This window comes from Garra rufa, chromosome 18 (assembly GCF_049309525.1).
Source record: "Garra rufa chromosome 18, GarRuf1.0, whole genome shotgun sequence".
Taxonomy (NCBI): domain Eukaryota; kingdom Metazoa; phylum Chordata; class Actinopteri; order Cypriniformes; family Cyprinidae; genus Garra; species Garra rufa.
In genome coordinates this window covers 8,064,705-8,082,255 of record NC_133378.1, presented here as the reverse complement: position 1 = coordinate 8,082,255, position 17,551 = coordinate 8,064,705, and the positions used below count along the sequence as shown (strand labels likewise).

The following is a 17,551-nucleotide window of genomic DNA, read 5'->3' as shown; positions in this document are numbered from 1 at the left end:
ATGTACTTTAATACGTATTTAGTTGTGTTTGTTGTGTTCGCTCCATGCAGCTTGTAGGTCTCTGGCTAACTGACTAGCAATATCTGTGTACTCGCAATCGTCTATAAATATGTTGATGAATAGTGAATGTTTGTCGTTGTTATTACTTGGAGTTATGGTAAAGAATAGAGCAATATGTTGGGGTACAAACTGCAGTGGTCTATCAATATATTTCTGCAAAGGCCTTTAAATGGTCTCTCAGTCTAGTTCTGTAGGCTACACAATTTTGGGGAAGACTGCTGATTTGACAGTTGTCCATAAGACAACCACTGACACCTTGCACAATGAGGGCAAGACAAAAAAGTTGCAAAAGAGGCTGGCTGTTCACAGTGCTCTGTGTCCAAGCACATTAATAGAGAGGTGAAGGGAAGGAAAAGATGTGGTAGAAAAAAAAGTGTACAAGCAATAGGGATAACCGCACCCTGGAGAGAATTGTGAAACAAAACCCATTCAAAAATGTGGGGGAGATTAACAAAGAGTGGACTGCAGCTGGAGTCAGTGCTTCAAGAACCACTACGCACAGACGTATGCAAGACATGGGTTTCAGCTGTCGCATTCCTTGTGTCAAGCTACTCTTGAACAACAGACAGCATCACAAGCGTCTCATCTGGGCTAAAGACAAAAAGGACTAGAGGCACAGAATCCACGTTGCTTGAGGTCCAGTGTAAAGTTTCCACAGTCAGTGATGGTTTGGGGTGCCATGTTATCTGCTGGTGTTGGCCCACTGTGTTTTCTGAGGTCCAAGGTCAACGCAGCTGAATACCAGGATGTTTTAGAGCACTTCATGCTTCCTGCTGCTGACCAACTTTATGGAGATGCAGATTTCATTTTGCAACAGTACTTGGCACCTGCTACCAGTACCTAGTTTAAGGACCATGGTTTCCCTGTTCTAAATTGGCCAGCTAACTCGCCTGACCTTAACCCCATAGTAAATCTATGGGGTATTGTGAAGAGGAAGATGCGATATGCCAGACCCAACAATGCAGAAGAGCTGAAGGCCACTATCAGAGCAACCTGGGCTCTTATAACACCTGAGCAGTTCCACAGACTGATCGACTCCACACCATATCGCATTGCTGCAGTAAATCAGGCAAAAGGAGCCCCAACTAAGTATTGAGTGCTGTACATGCTCATGCTTTTCATGTTCATACTTCTCAGTTGGCCAAGATTTCTAAAAATCCTTTCTTTGTATTGGTCTTTAGTAATATTCAAATTTTCTGAGATACTGAATTTGAGGTTTTCATTAGTTGTCAGTTATAATCATCAAAATTAAAAGAAATAAACACTTGAAATATATCAGTCTGTGTGGAATGAATGTACACATTATACAAGTTTCACTTCTTGAATGGAATTAGTGAAATAAATCCACTTTTTGAAGATATTCTAATTATATGACCAGCACCTGTATTTGCTTCTTGTGCGGCAGCAGTATGTCTTAAATACTCACAACACCGTATCTGCATATGTATTGGCATTAAGCATTTCCTTTACTTGCTTTGCAGCGGCAGCAGCAATAATTACAACGACAGGAATAATCAACAGCAGCAGCAATTTAGCAGTGTAGCAGATCTATTACACCAAGACCAACTTGGTTCACTTGGATAAAAGCAACACAGATATCAGGATGCTATTCATTGATTTCAGTTCTGCATTCAATACTGTTTTCCCTTCCAAGCTTACTGATCTTGTATCAGTCCCTTCCTCTGCAACTGGACCTTGGATTTTCTCACTAACAGACCACAGTCTGTTAGTCTTAACAGTTAATTAAAACTCCTCTCCCTCTTTTGTTCACTGGTGTTCGCCTGATCGGCGATGATGAAATGGCAGGGAGGAGGTTCAGCATCTGGCAGTGTGGTGTGCCAACAACAATTTGGCACCTAGCACCCATATAAATATTGGTATTTGCATTTTATTGGCTCTGTATTTGTACTCTGCACAATGACAATAAAGTTTAATCTAATCTAATTTAAACAAGAAAGTTTTATTTCAGGGGTAGGGTTAGTGTGTAGTTATTATGATTTATGTGTGTATGTGATAACCTGTTTATCTTGTTCCTTCACTTGTTTCCTTTTTGCGTTCTTCTCCTCCTCTTTCCTCTTTTTCTGCTTCAGTAGTTTCTGGACATTAATTCCACTCTAGAAAGAAAGAAAGAAAGACAAGCTGAAATAAGGATTATTTTTAGTCTTTAATCATGTGTGTAATTCATTGTGTGTAGTACCTTCTGTAATAGAGCCTCTCGATAGAGTTCAGCATTTGCGTAGTAGATCATCGCAGAGGAACGGAAGATAGTGATACCTGGGATTGCTTTAGCCTGTTTAGAAACACAAATATAGATAAGTGCTATAAACAAACACATATGTAAAACAGTGGTTTAACTGGTTTAACAGTGGTAAAGGCCTTCTCACCTCTTTATATGATTCTGTGTCTAAGTACAGTTCTGTGTCAGACACTCTGCCAAGCAAAGAGTACCTGGGACTAGACAGAAAGAAATAATGGCAGTAATGCTTATGAAAATGATTAGGATCTTGATAGACAGACAAATACACTTTCACACACACACACACACACACACACACACACACACACACACACACACACACACACACACACACACACACACACACACACACACACACACACACACTCACCGCTGGGTCCTGAAGATCACGGTGAGCAATGTGAAGATGATGGAAGCTGCCAGACCCAGATCCAGATTTAGCAGAACAGTACAGAGAAATGTCACTACCCACACCAGCTAGAGAGACAGACAGACAAAGAAAAACGCAGTTAGGAGGACACAGTATCATATTCAGACAGACAGATTTTGAGTATTTGATGATCAAATCTCACCAGATCTACTCTGTTGCTCTTCCATAGAGCAGGAATATCCTGAAACTGCATGAACATGCCCTTCAGATTCACAAACACAATGGTGGACAGCACAGCCTGAAGGCAAAAACACATCACTACTGCTTACAAACTGATCTGATGTGCATATGGAGGATCAGGACTTTTTTTTAGTGATAGTTGTTCATGAGTCCCTTGTTTGTCCTGAACAATTAAACTGCCTGTTCTTCATCAGTGAGCGTTCTGTAATAGTGTAATAGGGAACCTTCTGTAATAGTTGCATATGAGTCCCTCAGCTGTCCTCAGTGTCAAAAGATGGATCTCAAAATCATACAGTCATTGTTGGAAAGGGTTCAAATACACAAAATGCTGAAAAAACAAAGAATTTGTGGGACCTGAAGGATTTTTCTGAAGAACAGCGGACAGTTCAGCTGTTTAGGACAAACAAGGGACTCATGAACAACTGTCACTAAACAAAAAAACAAAACAAAAAAACGCTGTGGATCATTCAGGTAACAACAGTATTAAAGGTTGTATCAGCGATTTTTAGCCTGAAACATAAAGTGTAAAATTCAGCTGATCTTTCATCACGATCCGCTCGCTGCCTGCCCCATAAATTGTCTGTGAAAAAACCGCGTCTTTCTGGTCAGCCTAGGGTCCGAGATATGCCAAAAAAACAATCGGCACTACCAACCATTCCACAGCAAAAACAAACATTGTTCCAACCAATCAGCGTCAGGGGTTTGGTGTTGTGGACTTTCGCTCCGCCTCCCTCACATCCCTGCACCAGTAGGAAAGTCCACAACACGAACCCCCTGACGCTGATTGGTTGGAACACGGTTTGTTTATCTGTGGTTATAGTTGATAGCGCCGATTGTTTTTTTGCCATATCTCGGACCCTAGGCTGACCAGAGAGACGCGGTTTTTTCACAGACAATTTATGGGGCAGGCAGCGAGCGGATCGTGATGAAAGGTCAGCTGAAATTGACACTTTATGTTTTAGGCTAGAAATCGCTGATACAACCTTTAAGAATCAAGTGTATGTAAACTTTTGAAAACTATTATTTTCTCTTCTGGACTATATGTAAATTCTTTTATGTGAAATATCTTCTTCAGGTCAGTACTAAATAAACAATAACATGCATTTTGTATGATCCCTCTTATTTTGGTAAAAAAAAATGAACATTTTGCAGATTCTGCAAGGTAAGCTTTTGGCTTCAACTGTACCTCCTCTGACACAAGTAGTGTTCAAGCAATTTTAATGATTTTTTTTTAAAATGTTTGTCATTTTAGCACTTGAAAATATTTAATTTTATATAGATGCCAAGGCTACATTTTTAATTTTAAGTGTATGTTATTTCTATTTTATATTTGATGTTTCTACAGCTCTATTTCAACTGCCAAAAATTGTTTGCTTTTGGATTTAGTTTTAGTTAATAATAACAACAACACTGGGCAGTGAATGTAAATGTTTGGAGACAGATCCTGATATTTTTTAGTTTTATTGATTACAATAATTTTTAATTCATAGTAGAACTCTATCACAAATGTCTCTCTCTATATTAATTGAACCTATACACTTTATGTAATATTCATTTGAGTGCATGACTTACTGTGGGCAGCTCCTCAAAAAGTGGACCAAGCTTCAAAAGTGTAATAAGCACGATAACAGCAGATACCATGCCAGCCACCTGTTTTGGGACACAAAAAGCATATTTGTAGTTGTGAATAACAGACAGCATATATGTCATACATGTTTACTGTAAGTGCAAAAGTTTGGCGTCAAAAGGCTTTATTTATTTAATCAAAAATATAAAAAAATATATTATTTCGATTAGAAAACAACAGTTTGTTTCTATTTTAAAAGTGTAAAGTGTAATTTGTTCCTGTGATGTTAAAGCTGAATTTTTAGTTTTCAATGTCACATGATCTTTTAGAATCATTCTAATACGCTGATTTGCTGCTCAATAAACATTTCTTATAATTATCAATGTTGAAAACAGTTGTGCTGCTTCATATGTTTGTCGAATTTTTTTTAGGATGTTATGATGAATAGAAAATTGTAAAGAACAGCATTTATACAAATAGAAATATTTTGTAACATTATACATGTATTTACTGTTACTTTTGATCAATTTAAAGCGTCCATACTGAATAACAGTATTAATTTCTTTCAAAAATAAAGTAAAATAAAATAAAAGTGGTAAATCACCTGGGTCTTTCCCCCCGTACTCTCCTGCACAAGACTGCGAGACAAGGAGGAAGTGACGGAGTAGCACTGGAAGAAGCCACCGATGGCGTTACTGAGCCCCAACGCCACCAACTCCTGTACAGCGACAATAAGAGACACTCACCACTGCACACTGCCCAAACGTTTTTGTACATTACATGATCAAGTGTGCATTAATACATGTGACATGAGTTGGTTGTCCCATGTGTTGGTTGTTTTGTGTGACAGATGCTGTACCTGATTGCTGTCTACTTTATATCCATGTCTGAGAGCAAAAGTCTTGCCTAGAGAAATGTTGATGGCGTATCCCACCACAGCCACAGCAAATGCATCTCCAATCACGGAGGAGAAGAAACCCACATCTGGGACTCTGGGCGGCACCAGCCTGAGGTCAGAGGTTACAGATCACTAACATGACTTTGGCATTTAGGTTATGCATGAGGCAAAGGCTATTCCTACCCACCACGGTTATTATAGTGAACTAAATATACAACTAAAACCATTAAAGGGGTCATCGGATGCCCATTTTCCACAAGTTCATATGATTCTCCAGGGTCTTAATGAAAAGTCTCTAATATACTTTGGTTAAAAATTCTCAATAGTAGTGTAAAAAAACACCCTTTTACCTTGTCAAAATCAGCTCTGCAAAATTTCAGCTCATTTTTAAGACATGGCCCCTTTAAATGCCATCGAGCTCTGCTCGCCCCGCTCCTCTCTGGGATTATGTTTACTTTAGCCACATTTAGCTGCATTTATCGGCAAAACTTGCCAACAAGCACATTATTAAGAAAGGCCATTTGCAAAGATGCATAAAAACCCTTATACTCACTTCTGCTGTAGGTGAAGCTGCATCACAAATGATTTGCACGAAAATAGGCACTTTCCATTTAAAAACGAAAGTAACGTTAAACCTCTGCGTCTTCAGCGGCTCATATGTCGAGATTAAATGACGACTGCTGTGTTCATTATTACATCCAACAACAGAACACCTCAATCGCTCAATTAGAGTCATCCTCTGCACCTGAGTCACACAATGGCGATCGTATTCGGACTGTTTCAGCTCGGTGAGGGGGGGGTCTAAGGTAAGACGCTAATGTCAATCAAATGTGTTTCGTCACAACGACAAGAAGATAAGAATGAACTGATTTGTATCATTGTAGGGTGGTTGTGTACACAAACTACCAACACACATTAATGTTCAAACAACTTGGAAAAGTTTGTTTTGCACCCGATGACCCCTTTAAACTAGCCAAAATATTCTTAAAAATAAAGCTTGTAAAAGTGCATTTTGCAGGGATGCGATAAAAAAACAATTTTTTTGGTACCCCAAAAAACCTTCCTGTAACCAGGAAAAGTTCACTTCCAGAACAAAAATGAACAGATAATTTACTCACCACCTTGTCATCCAACGTTCATGTCTTTCCTTATTCAGTCGTAAAGATTTTTTTCTTTTGAGGCAAACATTTGAGGATTTCTCTCCATATAGTGGACTTCTATGGTGCCCTTGAGTTTGAACTTCCAAAATGCAGTTTAAATGCAGCTTCAAAGGGCTTGGAACGATCCCAGCTGAGGAAGAAGGGTTTAATCTAGCGAAACAGTTATTTTCTAAAAAATCTATAGACTTTTTAACCCCAAATGCTCGTCTTGTCTAGCTTTGCTTGAACTCTGGGTCAATACAGTTAGGGTATGTTGAAAAACTCCCATCTCACTTTCTCCTCCAACTTCAAAATCATCCTACATCGCTGCAGAAGTGCAGACCCAGTGTTTACAGAGTGAACGCGCATTGAGGGTCAAACACCCTTTGCAAAAAAAAAGTTGAAACAGCGATGTAGGATGATTTTGAAGTTGTAGGAGAAAATGAGATGGGAGTACATGCAGAGCTATACAAGATGAGAGTTTGAGGTAAAAAAGTATATAAATTGTAATTTATTTTTAGAAATTAACCAATCGCTTTGCTAGATAATACCTTTCTTCCTCGGCTGGGATCATTTAGAGCCCTTTGAAGCGACATTTAAACTGTGGTTTGAAAGTTCAAACTCGCAGGCACCATAGAAGTCCACTATATGGAGAGAAATCCTGAAATGTTTTCCTCAAAAAACATAATTTCTTTACGACTAAAGAAAGAAAGACATGAACATCTTAGATGACAAGGGGGTTAATTATCTGTAATTTTTTGTTCTAGAAGTGAACTTCTCCTTTAAATAAGTATTTTAGTCTCAAGAACTTCTGAACAATATATATAATATATACAATGAAAATATAATTCAAAACTGAAACTGAGTTTCTGGTGTGTACAGAAAGTGACAGAATTTCATGAGGCCTGGGATTAGTGCTTTACTGTAGACGTGTTTTGATGGATTAACAAAGTCATTCAACTGAGTTTAAGACCAAGAAGTGAGTCACCAAGAAAACTTTCTAACCTCCTTGTTTGACTTTACTGCATGTGCAAACAATGTCAGACTAAAGTGATTTTAAGCTTGCTGTTGTGAGTGAAAGCTCACTGTGTTCCTTTGGTACAGTATCCACTCAAAATGTATCACTCAGTATGTAATGTGAAACGCACACTTACCCACTGGGTATTTCTCCCACCACATCAATACCATTAACAGTTCTCAGATCAGTATAATGAGAAACAAGAGTCCCTGCGATGATCTGTAAAAATACACACAAAGCTGTTGCATCTGTTGCTTTGTCCAGTTTTCCTGTTTGACATTTGAAGAAGCCTAGCACATGTGTAGCTACTCACCACCAAGAGCTCTATGGGAATAGGAAGGAGCAATTTGTGACTGTAGCGGGAATTGATCTCTTTCACAATAATAAGAGCTGTGAGAGACACCAGAGTGATCAGCAGAGTGGAAATGTGAGTCTGCGGTAATAATCTGCCCAGCTCCACCAGAGTCTAAAGAGAGAGAAATACATCAATAATTTAATAACAACAAATAAAGCTGGTTTTTGTAGGGGGAGATATGTGACCCTGGACCACAAAACCAATCATAAGGTTAAATTTTACAAAACTGAGATATATACATCATATGAAAGCCGAATAAATAAACTTTCTATTGATGTATAGTTTGTTAGGATAGGACAATATTTGGCTGAGATACATCTATTTGAAAATCTGGAATATAAGGGTGCAAAAAAATCAAAATACTGAGAAAATCACCTTTAAAGTTGTCCAAATTAAGTTCTTAACAATGCATATTACTAATCAAAAATTACATTTTGATAGGTTTACAGTAGGAATTTTACAAAAAATCTTAATGTAACATGATCTTTACTTAATTACTTAATGATTTTTGACATAAAAGAAAAATCTATCATTTTGACCCATACAATGTATTTTTGGCTATTGCTACAAATATACCCCAGCGACTTAAGACTGGTTTTGTGGTCCAGGGTCACATATGTTAAAGATTGTATTTGTGTATTTCTAAGGAGGTCTATAGGGTGTTTTCAGGATGAGTCATCAATCTGCCATATTGGTGGCACTGAATGAAAACAATGCCACTAAACCAAACCAAACTTGTAAATTTAGCTGATTATTGCTGCTGAAATTGGTGAACTATTGTCATGTTTTGGACTGTACTGATCGGTCAGTCTGGGAAATCTTCTGGAGTACTATAGACTGCCAAAAGTTATAACAAATCAAGGATAAGAGTGCAAAAAACTGTCTGAGGAACAAAAGGCGTTTGTGGTTGGCCAAACCGAACTAGGATTTCCAGGGCAGGAATCATGACAACATTTGTGTTTGTTCTTATCATTTCTGGATAGGTGAAATATTAGGCTAATATCTAATAATTAACACTGCCGTTATAGCTTTACGACCAGTTAAGTTTGGTTTGTCAAAATATTGTGTCCTTTCCTGCTTACTAAGTCCTTCTCTATATAAATCAAGCAGCTTTCACACATTTTTTCTGTGGTCAAGACAGCATAAATTAGCAGAGCAACGTATTCAGTAGTGCATTAACCATGCAATCCATGCTGTTGTTTACATCTGAGTATCTCTAATATTGCTGTCCATTTGGGTAACAAGCTCTTTATTCTTTTCAACTCTAGTCCTTGTCACCATTAAGGAAAGCTGTTTTTCCCATTAATAGCTGCTATCACCTCTCTTGTGACTCATGGTTTATTATTGATAAAATTTATAATTTGCTTCCTTGGAATAACAGTCTCATCAACAAAGTAATTTACAGTGCCCTCCACAAATATTGGTAAACATGAGCAAAGGCAGCTATGGAATAAATCTGCATTGTTTATCCTTTTAATCTCTCATTAAAACATTACTCATTGAAGTTAAAAGATAAAAAGTGTGTGTGTGTAGGGGGGGGGGGGATCTCATTATGAAATAAATATTTTGTCAAGTTGACGTTGGCCACAATTATTGCCACCCAAGATAACAGCTCTGAACTTTCTCCTCTAATCCCTGGTGAGCTTGGAGAACACCTAACAAGAGATCAGAGACCATTTATAAAAATTTATAGATAATGTACTCACCCCCTTGTCATCCAAGATGTTCATGTCTTTCTTTCTTCAGTCGTAAAGAAATTATGTTTTTTGAGGAAAACGTTTCAGGATTTCTCTCCATATAATGGACTTCTATGGTGCCCTCGAGTTTGAACTTCCAAAATGGAGTTTAAATGCAGCTTCAAAAGGCTCTAAATGATCCCAGCTGAGGAAGAAGGGTCTTGTCCAGCGAAATGATCGGTTATTTTCTAAAAATATTTACAATTTATACAATTTTTACTTTCAAAACAGAGTACACACAGAGCTAGACAAGATGAACATTTGAGGTTAAAAAGTATATACAGTTTTGCTAGATAAAGACCCTTCTTTCATCAGCTGTGATCGTTTAGAGCCATTTAAACTGCATTTTGTAAGTTCAAACTCGGGGGCACCATAGAAGTCCATTATATGGAGAGAAATCCTGAAATGTTTTACTCAAAAAACATAATTTCCTTACGACTGAAGAAAGAAAGACATGAGCATCTTGGATGACAAGGGGGTGAGTACGTTATATGTACATTTTTGTTCTGAAAGTGAACTACTCCTTTAATGCAGAATCTCTCCAGATACTTCAGATTCCCAGTTCCATGTTGGCGCTTCTCCTCTTCAGTTCACCCCACTCATATTCTAAAGGGTTCAGGTCTGTGTGCATTGAATTTATTTGATACACGAGTTTCACAATTTGAGTTGAATTACTGAAATAAATGAACTTTTCCGTGACATTCTAATTCATGTTTACGATATAGACACACATCCTCTTTGTAACATCTTTAATTGATTGGATCTTCTTAATTATTGGCCTCATGGTGGAAATGGCAATGCTTTAGCTCTTTTCTTACAGCCACTTACAGAACTATGTTCTTTGGTTTTACTCCTTGTAATAGACAATTAAGGGAATTTGGCCATTGTGTTCCTCATATTTAAAACCCTCTGCAACAGGACGCAATGGCTAGACTGTTTCATGCTCCTAGCTCCACCCTGGTATGCTAAAAAATTTAAATATGAATGGGAATATATTTCAGAGATATTTCACACATAAGAATTTTTTAGGGGTGCCAATAATTGTGACCAACATGAACTAGAGAAAAACATTTCATAATGAGAATTCCCCCCCAATTTCCATTGTTTTACTTTAAGTAAACGTTATAATTGTTACATTGTTTTGAATGAAAGATCAAAAGGATAAACAATGCAGATTTATTTCCACAGCTGCCTTTGCTCATAAATACCAAGGGTGGCAATATTTGTGGAGGGCATATATATAATAATATAACACGTGACACTATCAGAGATACTATCCAAATCGTTATCATTCAAAAAACACAGACCAGAGTCCATTAGATAGATAGAGTCGCAAATCCAGTCCTTGACAAAGAGTCCAGTCTTTGATAAACACTTATGTCCATATTATAAAAGTTATTCTTTTCTTATCAATGATAATTTTATTACATTGTTATCTAGCCTCTGTTTTTCCCCTCTCAGAATTACAAGCTTGTAACACACAATTCTGACTTTATAGAGTGCACATTTTGATTTGCCATCTTAACTTTTTTCATAGAATTGTGAGGTAACAATCTAGAAATGTCATTATTATTCTGAATAATTAGCTATTAAAATAATAAATCATCTTTAAATTTACCATCATTTTATTTATAAAAAAACGGCCTAAACGGCTGTGTCAGTTAGAAATAAAAGGATAGTTTACCCGAAAATGTAAATTCTGTCATTTATTACTTACCCTCTTTCCAAACCCGTAAGACCTTTGTTCATCTTCTGAACACAATTTAAGATATTTTTGATGAAATCCAAGAGCTTTCAAATTCTTACCCTGCAATCACAGCAAGGGTCTTATCACAAGTCTAAGTCTAGAAAGGTACCAAGAACATCGACAAAATAGTCTATTTGACAGCAGTGGTTCAACCATAATTTTATTAAGCTACGCAAATATTTTTTGTTGCGCAAAAAAAGACATTTTTTACATGCAGGTCACATGCAACATGCTACTTTCACAAATGGTGCTACAGTGAAATGGAGAAGGACTGTTTATTGCAAAAAAATTATTCTTGTATCTTCATAAAATTATGGTTGAACCATTTCACATAGACTATTTTAATGATGTTCTTGGTACCCTTCTGGGCTTTGGATGTGGTAGGACCCTTGCTGTCTATGCAGGGTCAGAAAGCTTTTGGATTTCATCAAAAATATCTTAATTTGTGTTCCGAAGATGAACAAAGGTATTACGGATTTGGAAAGTCATGAGGGTGAGTAATTAAAATTTTCATGGGAACTATCCCTTCACCTCATGTTATTCTCAGTTTACATTTAAAGATTTAACCAGCTGAAATACTCACATAAAGCAGCTGGAGGGGTCCACTGAATCGTCTGGGTGAAACTCCAAACATGTATTTGAGTTGAGAGGTGATCACGTGAGTAGCCGCACCTGTTGTATAGCCCCGCACTAAAGGCTCAGAGAGATACGTCACTACAAACCCGAACCGAACCAGACCCAACAAAACCTACAGAAATAGACAGAATTCAAAATTACTTCATCAACAAAACATCTTTTAAACAAAACAAATAAATGGAGACTTTACACTGAGGTCCAGTGTTCACTTGTTTAGTTTGCACCACCTAAAAAACTTACTTTTTTTTTGTTTTTTATGTTGATCTTTGATTTGTTTGTTTATTCTTTAATTCGATTTATCCAAGGGGGTCCAATGCTGTTTCATGCATGTTAAGTTATTTACACTGTTAAAGAGTTGGATACTCATGCTAAACATGCCCAAAACTTCAAAAAAAAAAAAAAAAAAAACATTTGGATGTATAAAGTATTTTTGTGCCGAATACACACTTCTGGGTTTCTTACAAGTTTCGGAAAGTTTTTTTTTTTGGATCATGGCTCATGACATCCTGAAGGGTGGAACTCCTTGTATGGCCATTTCTCCCGAAAGAGCACATCTGCGCACACATAGACCACAGCAAGAGCAAAAGAGTGCCCATCAACATGCTTCATTCGGCTGCATTGCTGCATGGGACTTACTCTGGAAGAATGTCTCTAAAGAATTCGGTTGCAAGGCAAAGATAACCTTGCTCAGCTTCCTGAAGAATCCAGCGTTATGTGAATAGTGGATGATCCAGTTTCTTTTTCCGGGGAAGAAACTGAGTTTTGCAAGTGTTTTTGTTGACAAACATTTTATAAACAAGGCCCAGTTCGATGCTGGATTTGCACATCGTTTGATCTTGAAAGATGGAGCGGCCAGCTCCCTGCTGAAAAACCAGCATATGCTGGTTAGGTATGTTTTGGTGCTGGGATTCTGGTTTTAGCTGGTTTATGCTGGTCCTTGACCAGCAACATGACCATCATAAACCAGCAAAGAACCAACATAAACCAGCAAAGGACCAGCATAAACCAGCTAAAACCAGCATCATACCTAACATACCTAACCAGCATACAGTATGCTGTTTTTTTCAGCAGGGCTATAAAAGAGTCCAGTCCTGATTCAGTACTGCAGATTGTAAGTAAAACGATATTAAATGTCTGTGTTTTGTTGGCAATCTCATGTGAGTTGTTTTCAGAGAGAATCGCAAAGTATCTTTCTTTTGTAAATATGATAAAACTAAAGGCTTTTTGGAGATATGAAGGGTGCAGTACTACTAATAGGTACTCAAGATTAGCATAATATTGGGTGAAACTGTGTGTGTTATGCCCACTTTAATGTACTTAGCATATTCACTATTGTTTGGTTTGTTTATTTACTGTGTTGTTTTGCAAGACTCACCTGAAATATGCCACACAGTAATGTCGTTGCGGCGGCCACTTTCACCCTCTGAACATCTCGCGCCTCTGTATCCACGACAAATGATCCATTTGTCCCATTGGTCAAAAAGTGATCATCAGGAGCCAATCGCTCCGAGACGCTCCCGACCATTATGCTAATCACTGCAAAGGTTCCTAGAACATTGAAGACATGCAAACCACATGCTTTCACTGGCACATGGCCACTAGCCTACTGAGTACAGTATATACAACTTTATATCCACCTTATTCTTCAATGCGGAAGTGATGACTTCCAGTTCATTAGCCGCTGTAGTAGAGGGTTTTCATAATGGCCGAATGTTATAGAATGTAAACAATGCCACTTAAACTCACATAGTTTGCCTATTATTGCTGCTGAAAGCGATAAATTATTTTCATGTTTTGGGCTGTACTAATCGGTCGGACTGGGGGAAAAAAAACATCTGGAGTACTATAGACTGCCAAAAGTTTTAACAAATCAAAGAGAAGAGTGCAAAAAACTGTCTGAGGTACCAAAGGCATTTGTGGTTGTCCAAACTGAACCAGGATTTCCAGGGCACGAATCTTGACAACATTCATTTTTGATCTTATCATTTCTGGTCAGGTAGGTAAAATATTAGGCTGATGTCTTAATTAATACTGCTCATATGCATCTTTACCACCTATTAACTTTAGTTTTTTGAAACATTTTGCCCTTTCCTGGTTTCTAAGTCCTTTTTTATATGATTTTGAAGCTTCCACATGTTTTTTTTTCGTGGTTTAGACAGCATAAATTAGCAGAGCAACATATTCAGTAGTACATTATACCATGCAAGCCATGCTGTTGTTTAAATCTGAGTATCTGCAATATGGCCGTGCATCTGGGTAACTGACTATATCGTGACAAAGTGCAAACGAGAAGAATAACAACATGCTGAAGCGGTAATACTGTTTGCACTACAAACTGTTGTGCTCATAATTAAGATTATAAATGAATAATACGGTATGACATACCAATTTGCAATGTAAAGCATCAAAACTATTTTGTACAGCAAAAAATACCTGGACGTGGATGAAGCCGGAAGCCAGACCCATATAATTTACAAATGGCACTTATGAGAAAAATAAGGTGGATATACTCTCTCTTTCCTCACCTATGGAGATGTGTCTAGAAGTACCAAAGATGAAGTACACCAGTACAGGATAGAAGGAGGTGTAAAGTCCAAACACAGGTGGGACAGAAGCCAAGAGAGCGTATGCCATACCTGAGTATAAACACACACAAGCTTAAAATGACTTCCAATTCAGATCTACTGTTAAAATTTAATTAAAACATTGTTTTTATTAAAGTAATGGGCTTTTGTCAGTTTTGAGACCCCCCCCCCCCCCCGCCCACCCCAAAAAAATAAGTTTCTTCATTTTATAATGAGGTGACTGTTCCCTTAAAATTACGCTTTATCGGTTTGCTTTGAATGCACGTGTGGTTCTTGTTGAAGAAAGGGCCCCTCAAGAGGTAAAGCCCAGGGGCCCCCTACAGTGATATTGCAGCCCTGCATGTGTATATCCTTTGTAACTTGCACTTGTAAACTGACCCTGAGGTAGATGCATGATTCCCACGCTGACACCTGAAACCAGGTCACCAAGTCCATTCTCCCGAATGGAATACTTGGGGATCCAAGAGAGAAGCGGTATCCATGTTAAAATCCATATTCTCCACTGACCCTCAGAGCATCTTGAGCAGACAGCGAAATAATAAAGAGCTTTATAGAATGTGTTTAAAGAAAAAAATTACATTTTAAACCATCCTTGACGTTATTGGCTGATAGCGATATCCACAAGATTAGACGAGAACAGCAAACACCAAATTTCAACTAATGAGATGCCAAGCTTCTTTGTTTACAGTATGTGTCCCAACAAAAACATCAGGAAAGAGCTGGAAAAAATGTTAACTTCTAAATTAACTTATTAAAGTCTAAAATATTATTTAACATCACTGAATCAACCTAAGTAGATTAATATATATAAAAACTGGTTTGTATGCGTTAAATCAGGTAGAAATTGTTTTTTAAAGTTAACATTTGCATTTTGCACATCGTATGCAAACTCACATATTACAATATCTATAGTATAAACAAGACTGTGACTATTTAAAATTGTATGAATGTGTATATTGTTATTTAAAAAAAGCTTGCAATGCAAGTTGCTTTGAATCAATGCAAATAATTGCATCTAAGTTGCATGCCAATATCTGCCCATTTTGCAACTATTTTCAGCTGAATTGAATTTAGACAGATTTTGTCACTTGCATCTTACCTTACAGAGTCACTGATCTTCTCCTTTATAGAGAACTGTTGGATTTCAGTCTGCCGTTGGGCTACCTCATCTAGTTTAGGTTCATTCAAGATGATCCTCTCCACGTAGAATTTTGCTCCATGATCAGATACATCCATGCTTGTCTTGTTCATGTTCATGCTCCTTTCTGCCTAGGTTTGGGGGTTTCAGCAACCCACCTCAAACCCCTCCCAGGGGTTAACGTATGGATTGAGATGTTTTTTTTCCCTCTCTAAGTATATATGTCTTTGAAGATACTCCGTTTCACTGAGAATAATGAGTCCATTTATGGGTTTTCAAGCAGAGATGACAGACATGATGGAAGTAATCTATATAGGTGCAGTCAAAGGATTTCTAAGGGGACTTCAGTGTGCAGTTATGAGCAGAAATGTTCACGTGAGAGAAGTTACTGGGTCCTTATCAAAGTCTTCACAGGTCCATCCCACAACACACCCACAGCAGTGCCACAAGCTTGCCAAATGAATCACGCATCTGTAAATTAACTTATGACACTAACTCACAAACAACTTTTGGACAAGAGCATATCTGGACGATCTTTGCTAGACTGGAATATTGTTTAGAATAATAACAGTTTCAGTCTTTGCTATATACAAATACAACATCTTTTGCTGATTAAGTGATGTATTTCATTGTCTTTTAACCATTTTAACCAAAAAAAACAGCTTGTGGGGCAACTCAATTCTCAACGCTATTGTACTTGTAAAGGTAATTTACAAGTATTTAGTCTTTAGTGTGCTTTGAAGTTTTTGTCAGTTTATGTGTCAGTTTACTTTTAGCAGTTTTACTTTTAGTTTCACATTATAAAGGTAATTCAGAATAGGATAGGTATCTGTTGTTTATTCACACTTAAGTTTTTTTAATAGTTTGTTTGAAATTAGATATCTAGCAATCTTCTGCATATTAAAATGTATTATAGCTTATTTACTGGCATTTCGGCAAAATAATTAATTAGTAACACATGCCGAACACAACACAATTCATAAAACAGAAATATGTTGCAATTACAGTTGAGGTCAAAAGTTTACACCCCCCCCTTTCAGAATCTGCAAAATGTTAATTACCAAAATAAGAGGGATCATACAAAACACATGTTATTGTTTAAGTAGTACTGATCTGAATAGGATATTTCACATAAAAGATGTTTACATATAGTCCACAATAGAAAATGACAGTTTAATTTTTTTTTTTTTTTTTTTGGTGATTGTTTATGAGCTCCTTGTTTGTCCTGAACAGTTAAACCTTCTGCTGTTCTTCAGAAAAATCCTCAAGGTCCCACAAATTCTTGAGAAAAATTTTGAGATCCATCTTTTACACTGAAGACAACTGAGGTACTCATATGCAACTATTACAGAAGGTTCAAATGCTCACTGATGCTGATCAAAAACTTTTGAACAGAATGGAGATGTGTACATTTTTCTTATTTTATCTAAAAAGATTATTTTTTTTAATCAGTACTGCTTTTCAGAGTCCCTCAGTTGTCCTCAGTGTGAAAAGATGGATCTCACAATCTTACAGTCATTGTTGGAAAGGGTTCAAATACACAAACATGCTGAAAAACTAAAGAGTTTGTGGGACCTGAAGGACTTTTCTGAAGAACAGCAGGCAGTTTAATTGTTCAGGACAACTATCATAAACAACAATCACTAAACAAAAAACCACAGCTGTGGCTCATTCAGGTAACAACACAGTAATAGTACTTTCTCTTGTGGACTATATATAAACATCTTTTATGTAAAATATCTTATTCAGGTCAGTATTAAATCAAAAATAACATGCATTTTGTATGATCCCTCTTATTTATTTAT

The 17,551-nt window shown here is 37.2% G+C and overlaps 1 protein-coding gene across 1 annotated transcript; it reads right to left on the bottom strand.

Moving 5' to 3' along the window:
* Positions 1-1,872: 1,872 nt before the first annotated feature.
* slc26a6l2 (solute carrier family 26 member 6, like 2) lies at positions 1,873-16,093 on the bottom strand. The gene is made up of 15 exons (XM_073823073.1): positions 15,708-16,093; positions 14,987-15,126; positions 14,549-14,659; positions 13,399-13,571; positions 11,971-12,135; positions 7,863-8,015; positions 7,686-7,768; positions 5,354-5,501; positions 5,099-5,212; positions 4,500-4,577; positions 2,890-2,985; positions 2,688-2,794; positions 2,445-2,514; positions 2,258-2,350; positions 1,873-2,174 (listed from the first exon to the last, which is right to left on the bottom strand). The coding sequence occupies exons 1-15, from the start codon at positions 15,863-15,865 to the stop codon at positions 2,052-2,054; spliced, it is 1,812 nt and encodes a 603-aa protein (XP_073679174.1). The 5' UTR covers positions 15,866-16,093; the 3' UTR covers positions 1,873-2,051.
* Positions 16,094-17,551: the final 1,458 nt, after the last annotated feature.